This window comes from Cenococcum geophilum, assembly GCF_001692895.1.
Source record: "Cenococcum geophilum 1.58 unplaced genomic scaffold K441scaffold_13, whole genome shotgun sequence".
NCBI classification, from domain to species: Eukaryota; Fungi; Ascomycota; class Dothideomycetes; order Gloniales; family Gloniaceae; genus Cenococcum; species Cenococcum geophilum.
This window is the reverse complement of record NW_027137571.1, coordinates 1,940,123-1,948,470: the sequence shown is the minus strand read 5'-3', so window position 1 is coordinate 1,948,470 and position 8,348 is coordinate 1,940,123. Positions and strand designations below refer to the sequence as shown.

The window sequence follows — 8,348 nt, the reverse complement described above, 5'->3', positions numbered from 1 at the left end:
ATATAACCAACAATAACGCTTAATAATATAATATTAAGATTATTTAAAAGTTAGTAGGCTTTTAAAAATAATATTAATTAACTAGCTAGATCTATTAATTATTAGAGAATATATTAAGTAAGGAACGACGCCCTCGTAGGATTACGCCAGTAGGCACGTAAGAAGGGAGTTGCGACCCCTGGAAGCGGCAGCTTATGCCCATGCCGGCGGAAACAATGAAGAAAGGCGTAAAACCAGAGGCTATGGAAGGCTCCCAAGCCGTGCGAAAGCATACCAACTCTGGGAGGAGATTCTTATATAGACCGCTAGGGGGCGGTCTAGTACTTGGGATAACCCCATTATAAGATACCCAAAAGAATGGTGAAACCCCCCGTTAATTGGTAGTGGCAGCCAACTGCTTATGGAAAGCCCCCTAGGCCTTTAGGCCTAGGTAACTGGGACAAATACTAGAAAACTGGGGCAGAGGCCTGGATAAGCAGGCATGTTGAACTCTACTACATAACTACCTGCTTAAGAACAGGAATAATAGGACTAAAAGATTAGCTTTACTGGGTGGGTGTCCCAGTAGGTAGCCCGAGATGCGAATGTGGCTAGCCAAGACAGACACCAAAACACGTAATACTGCTATGCCCCCTACGCACCAATCAAGAAACAATGCTCTCAGCAGCTGGCACAGAGAACTATAATACACTGCTCTCAACACAAAAAGGCCTTAAGGCGGTCACCCAGTGGCTTATTAGTTAAAATGTGCTAAATTAGTTGCGGGTTGCAAGGGAAATAGTAATAGAAGGCAAGGGGGCGAGCAGCAGGTGCCCCCTAGTAACTCTATAGTAGTAGAGTAAAAGTTTGTAATACTAGCGCGTCCGTAGGCTTGTTACGGCAGCAGTGGTTCCCAAGGAGGTCAAATAGTAAGGTAGTAGAGCACCACAGGCGACTCGTAGGCGCTAAGCAGGCGAGTCCCAAAAGGCGGGGAGATGGATTACGGGGTTTTCTCATTTTTCTTAAATAGAGTTTTCTCCCCACATGTAAATAAGGAGTAGTCCGCGTGGGCCCAGTAGGGATCCGAATCGGACGTTAAGCAATGAATTATTATTATTAAGTAAGGAAATAAAAAGTCCTTTAAGAGCTTATACTTTATTATAGACTGCGTATATACCGCTATATTTACTAAGTAGAGAATCTAATATATACTAACTCCCTACTAGATCCCAAAAATAATTATCTTTCTTAATTAAAAGGACCTAATATTACTAGGTAGGGACTTAATTTATTTATAGTTAGTATATTATAGATACTAGGAAGTATAGACTAGAAGAGCTACTTAGCTTTATTATATATTATTAGCTATTATAGATAAAGATAGACTATATAAAGAGTTAAGAAAGTCCAACTTAGAAATCTATATTCTACTCTCCTTTAACATACTTACCTATAGTGCTAATATTCCTAATATTAACTATATTATGTAGTATTATATATATAAATATAAGTCCGATAATATAATATAGTAACAACTTAAACGCGGTACTTATATTAGTAGTTAAATAGGTAAAGTAATATTTCTAATTAAGGAGTAGTATAAAGGTCCATATAAGGATATTACTAAGTTGGCTAAGAATCGCGATTATACTAATAGAGCCTTCTAATTTTAGTTAAGTTAAGTTAGCTACGAATATTATATTAAGTAATAGGTACTATAAAAGGATAGAGCTACTAATTTTACTAGTAATATATCTTTAAGAGTATTTATATATAGCAATGCTAATTTTAATCTATTTATATCTAATATAGGATAAGAGCTTAGTTTAGGTAGAATATCTATAGTTCTACCTATAGATATCCTACTAAAGAAGCTAGCGTAGCGCCTAAAGACTAAAGCTAAAAAAAGAGTAGCTCTCTCCTATTATATAGATACTCTTATAAATAAGGAAAAGGGCTACCTACAAAAAATTATATTAGAGAATTATAAGGAATACTCTCCATCTAGTAGTAGCTAGGATTATTACTTTAACTATAATCTTACTTTACGGGTTTTTAAAGAGTTTAATAACTATAAGTTATATATAAAGGGGTTCCTAAGGAAGATATAATAAAAGGCCTTTATTATAAGTATAAAAAACTAGTTCTAAAACTAGATAGAGAAGAAATATTAGTATACTATTTAGAATTTAACCTTAAGCTACGTTATATCTAATAAGTAAATTGCCGCCCTTTATAGCTGCGCCTAGTATATAACTAGCTATAAGACGCTTAAGAAAAATCTACCTAATTATAGTTATAATTAGCTTAGTAATAATCTAGATAAGTTTATTACCTTTATTTAAGTAGAGATAGAAAAGGCAAATTAGGTAGAGAGCTAGCTATTAGCGTTAGTAAATAAATTAAAAGATATTATAGAGTGGATATTACTACGGTCTTAGGTAGTAAAGAGGCATATAATATTAGCTGCTTAACGTCTATAAATATAAGTAGCCTAGCTACCTGTAAGGGATATTTCTGACCACGCCGAGTTTTCTCCTGACCACGCCGAGCTAACACCCCATGATTTCCCCTCACCTTGGGCGAGCTGAGTGCTCACGACATACTACTAAAGATCAACTTACTGTATGGGACCCTAGGTTTCATTAAATCATGGATTCTGAGAGCCTTCGTAAGTGCTTACAGGGAGATTTCGACAATAGATTTGTAGACTAATGTATCTAGCTAATATCCACGACTTTCCCATTACCGCTGTCCTTCGTACACTCGAACGAGATTACCTTGATTTATTCGTCTGCGGAAACGATGGCCAAGTATATACGTCTAGGTGGTCAGAAGGATATAATGGCCGAATACACCTGTCTAGGTGGTCGGAAGAGTATGTCTGGAAGCCCCTTAGAGGTGTAACGTCTCCACCGAGAGCCTACGTTGCTGCCGTGGCGCGGAAGCCGAGCCAACTTGACTTGTTCGTTTGCGGCCAAGATGGTCATATTTATACGACCTGGTGGTCTCTAAAAAGGGATTGGCACTCTGGGTGGAGGGATATCGGTGGATCATTTCCCTCTAATACGCATGTTACAGTTGTAGCGCGGCAACCGGAACAGCTGGACTTATTTGCAAGTGCTCAAAGTGGTGATGTCTACACATGTTGGTGGACCAAACGCGGAAACTGGTCAAGCCTTTCGCAAGGTTGGACATGTCTTGGAGGGCGTTTGCACCGCAAAACAGCTTCCGCCAATGTTGCCGTCGTGTCCAGGAATCCCAATGCTCTCGATGTGTTCTTCTGTGATGAAGACGGGCAGGTATGTTATAAGGCCTGGACGAAGAAAGATGGATGGTACCTGCATTGGAGGAATCCCGGCCCTTCTAGCTTGCCATCCCGTGCATTCATCACCGCAGTATCCCGGCGTCCAGACCAACTAGATATTTTTGCCTGTGCCTCCGATGGTCAGGTCTACACTTCTTGGTGGAGAGAAGGTGATGCTGACTGGTCTGGCGTCCGGCATGGTTGGAAATGTTTAGGTGGGCATTTTCGACCCGGAGCCCATGTGAATGCCCTAGCTACAAAACCTGAAAATCTCGAACTTTTCGTTATCGGCAACAACGGATTCATGTACAACGCTTGGTGGAACCCAAAACACGGGTGGGATTATTGGACTAGGATTCGCGGGCATGCAATGAGTGGAGGGCGCACATCCAGTGTGTCGCGCTCTCAAGAGACATTAGATCTATTTGTATGCGATTATGACGGCCAAGTTTACACATTGGGGGGAGAAATTTCCAAAGATTCGTCATTTCAATTTGCCGAATGGTGTTCTTTGGGAACATTACCTGTAACACGGCAAGTACCAGGACCATCTCTGATACCATCAAATAGTACAACTGACGGTCTTTTGGATACAAGATCGGGATCTGCTGCCGGTGTCCAAAGAACCTTCCCCCTTCAACTGGATCGGGCTGTGACGTTGTTTGGCAAACACCGACGCGAGGAATATACCGTTGGATGGATATGCGCACTCCCAGTCGAGCTGGCCGCCGCGGAGGAGATGCTCGACGAGGAGCATGAAGACCTCGAAAAGGACGAAAACGATAATAACGTATATACTCTAGGGCAAATTGGAGGACACAACATCGTGCTGGCCGGCCTGCCGGCGGGACAGACTGGGATAGGCTCGGCTGCCGTGGTGGCCACGCAGCTGAAGGCAACATTCAAACGGGTCCGGTTTGGGCTGATGGTTGGGATTGGGGGTGGTGTTCCGGGCAAAGAGGACATTCGACTCGGGGATGTGGTGATCAGTCAGCCAAATCAGGGACACGGTGGGGTGATACAGTACGACTTTGGAAAGGCGACCCCAAGCGGGTTTGAGCGGACAGGATTTCTTAATTCCCCGCCGCCAGCACTACTCAGCGCCGTCACTAGAATGCGGGCGAACTACCTCCGACGAAAAAGCAAGCTCTCAGAGTATGTCTCGAAGGTCCAAAATCTTCCAGAATTTACACGCGACAACGCTGGACCCGATATTCTATATGAAGCGTCATACAACCACGTGGGAGGAGACTCATGCGAGATGTGTAGTGCAGATAAGGTGGTGGATCGACGGCCGCGCAAGAGCAATGGTATTGTAGTCCACTATGGGACGATCGCATCGGGCAACCGAGTTATGAAAGATGGTACAACAAGAGACGGGGTGAGCAGGGATTTCGGCGGCGTGCTCTGCTTCGAGATGGAGGCGGCGGGCCTGATGGATAATTTTCCATGCCTTGTTATTCGTGGAATTTGCGATTATGCCGATTCGCATAAGAACAAGAGGTGGCAATCGTACGCTGCACTGGCGGCGGCCGCGTGTGCGAAAGAATTATTGTTAGTGATTCCACCAGCAGATGTGGCCAAGACACGCACGGTGGAATAAAACGATTAGAACAACAAGCTGTTAGCGTAGCGATACATATGTAGCTTAAGGCTAGTTTTAACGCATTTAAGATATAAAAATATTTAGAAATTTAATATAACTAGCTGCTAAATAGGTGATATTATAACTATAAAAGTTATTATTAAAATTAACAAAGTTAGTAGATATAGAACTGTATAGCTAGGTAATTAAAAATAAATTATAATAATTAAAGCCTTTATTATATAGGGAAACACAAATGTTAAGCGCTGTTCTGCTTACAAGTAATAAAAAAAAACTATATGTAAAAAACCAGTGCTAGAAAAAGGAAAAAGCGGCTAGGCATAAATATATAGCTAAGGGGGGTGTTATATCGAGAGTAGAAGGGCTATCTTATATATAAGTTGCCTAAAAGTCTATAATAAAAGCAATAGTTAAGCAAATGTAATAAGTAATATGCAAGTGCAACATATACGTGCCCAAGACATTAGATAAGTAGGCAGTAAATAGCTATAGTAAATATAGTTATTCATGGTTAAGGAATTCGCATTTTTAGTATCGCGTTTTTAATTAGTTCGCTACTTGGTAGTAAATTACATTATATTGTAAAATTGGAACATGCTAATCGTTAGGGTCCGCCAACGAAAATTTTAACCCAAGTCTATAATTAATAAGCTGATTAATTACCCTAAAGCTTTAACTTAAAGTCTTATTATATAGAGCTTTTATTTAATTTAAAAATAATAATAAGGCTAAGGCATTTTAATTATTACTAGGTAATATTATTTTATTAAAAGGATCTATTGTAGTAATTAAAGTACTCTATTTAAGTTAAGTTTAATTTAAAAGTAATATATATATTAATAGGCATGGATTTGCTTTATAAACCTTATACCTTTATTATATTCTACTATAGGGGCTACTTTATAGCAAAAGGGTAAGCTTTAGGTAAAGCCTTATATAAAGTTTTATGCAAAGCTATATATAGACGTATTGATATATAGATACGTAGACGTATAGGTATACGGGTATTCGTTTAGGCGTTTAATTGATTAATTAATTATTATAGGCGTTTATATAGGCGATCGTGCAGATAATTATAAAGCTATTCTAATATATTAATGCTGCGTATTAATAGAGTTTTAAGCATAAAGGAGAGACCCCCTTAGACCCCCCCCTAGTACACTACGTACTCTATTTATTATATAGGTAAAGCTCTTATAAAGGCTTTAATAAAACTTTGTATAGAGCTTTTATTAAATTATATATAGGCGTATAGATATTTATATAGGCGATTATATAGATATTTAATTAATTGATTATATAGACAAATTCTTACCTACTATAGTATAGCTGCCTATAATTTTTAGAACGAAGTTATTAAGCGCCAACTATATATCTCTCTTATTCTCTACATTAGAATGCATTATCTACTATTCCTTTATAGCGGCTAGCTTAACCGCTTAGATCTATCCTATTACTTCCTATTGTTGCTTTTATAGTCTCTTCTTTATATAGATAGGGCTTAGCTAGATACTGCTAACGTTAAGGTTATAGTAGGGTAATAAACTTACTAATGGCAGAATATTAAATAAACAAATATATAAATTTCGACTAGTTTACGCCGAAGGGTATAGATTTAAGCGAAGAGTTAAGGAGCTAAGCCGCCTAGCCGGACTATCCCATAACAGGTAAGGAAGTATTATTTCTTCCTAAAAATCTTAATTATTATATACCTTGGAAGGTATTGCAGATAGATAAGTAAAAAGAGTTAAATTTAATATATACCTATATAACCTAAGAATCTTATTACTTTATAGTTTAAAGTATTAAAATATTGTGTAAAAAAAATCAAAGAAACCCCTTTTAAAACAAACCCTTAGCTAAGCTTTGTATAACGAAAATACAACCCTATTACTACTCTCTGGGATAGTAATTGTCTGAACGAGTTCGAACGGGAATTTATGGACGCAGTCACGTGAGCTAAGCGAGCTCAGGAAACCCCTTAAATTCTACCTCTTCATGTACAATTAGAAGACAAGTCACCATCATCCAAAAGAGCATACGATACTATACGTATTTCGTGCCCCTGGATCTGACTCACTCGTGCTATTAAGTTAGTACGAACAGTAATATAATAACTAGCCCTGCTATTGTTATAAGAGCTAGATTATTAGGCTTCTGCAGTATTACTATAGTAAAAGCCGCTCCGTTTATTTCTTGTAGGATATATACGGTTACCCCTTCTTCTAGCGGTAATAATTAAAGGTATATATACCGATATGTTAAGCTAGTTAACCTATCTAATTAGTAATCGCTTACCTACTTTAGCGACGAACGGTATTTATATTAGGTCCTATATAAACTCCTATTACGCATATTTTTAGTACTATTTATAAATACTCTAACTACTAATTATATAGCAGTTAGTCTTGGTAGGATAGGTAGTAAAACTTTAACTAAATAAGACCTAGGAACGATAAATAAAAATCAAGATTATCCCTTAGCACGGCAGCGTCCAACGAGTAGGTGGTCTGTGCGCGAACACCAGAATTAAAAGTTCGCGTATGGTCACGGAGCCTTGATCCTATTGATTCTATTGGCCAGTTCTTATCGATAACCGTTGGACGCGAATTGCCGTGCTAAGGGATACGCCTATATATTGCTAATACTAGTATTAAATAGAGCCGGAGTAGGTACTTCGCCCTAGATATAACAGAAGAATATATTATACTAAGATTTAATAGTAAGTATTAGTAGTAGATTCAATTTACCGTCCGACCCGGTCCCCCTAATAGGTCCACGCAGACTAATTCCTATGGGAAAAGCTCATATTACACTAAGAAAACCCATTTTTTGGGTAAACAAAAACCTCCAAGGGAAATGTAAGAGGTAATACTTCCAGATAATATCCGTACTACGTTAACGGGAGAAGAAAAACACTATTAGGTTACTGCTTTAAGACTCCCCTTACGCGGGAGTGTCTAAAATGCCTGTCTTACCCTTATCTGCTATGTAAACCATTTTTACCACGTCTATATATTGCCTATATAAAGTCGTATGCCTATCCCTAGCTCCTTTTCCAAGTCTCCTATAAATATCTCCTAATAATAATAATGCTTACGCTCCGCCTGGGCCTGCATGCTAAGGTCTCTTATCCATTCCTTTATTAAAAGGTTTCTATAATGGGGTGTATATAACTTAGTATCGCTTTTGCCCTAGGTCCCAACCCTAGGCCCTTATACCTATTTATAAGGTATAGAAGGACGCTCTAGTATTTAATAGGGGTAACTAGTCCCTATAACTAGATACCTAGGTTACTAGGTAATGTTAAAATAGGGGGCTTCTACTACGCTTAGGGCGCGGATTATTTGCGTATGTATGTAGTTGCTGTGCGGTATATATAGTATTTGTAGGAGGGAGGGGGTACGCCAGAGGGATAATTGTTTGTTGATTCGAATGACTAAACGTGTACGATAA

The 8,348-nt window shown here is 38.7% G+C and overlaps 1 protein-coding gene across 1 annotated transcript; it reads left to right on the top strand.

Moving 5' to 3' along the window:
• Positions 1-2,549: 2,549 nt before the first annotated feature.
• Positions 2,550-4,952, top strand: K441DRAFT_607695 (purine and uridine phosphorylase). Its single transcript, XM_067645451.1, has 2 exons — positions 2,550-2,650; positions 2,704-4,952. The coding sequence occupies exons 1-2, from the start codon at positions 2,632-2,634 to the stop codon at positions 4,887-4,889; spliced, it is 2,205 nt and encodes a 734-aa protein (XP_067506026.1). The 5' UTR covers positions 2,550-2,631; the 3' UTR covers positions 4,890-4,952.
• The last annotated feature ends 3,396 nt before the right edge of the window (positions 4,953-8,348 follow it).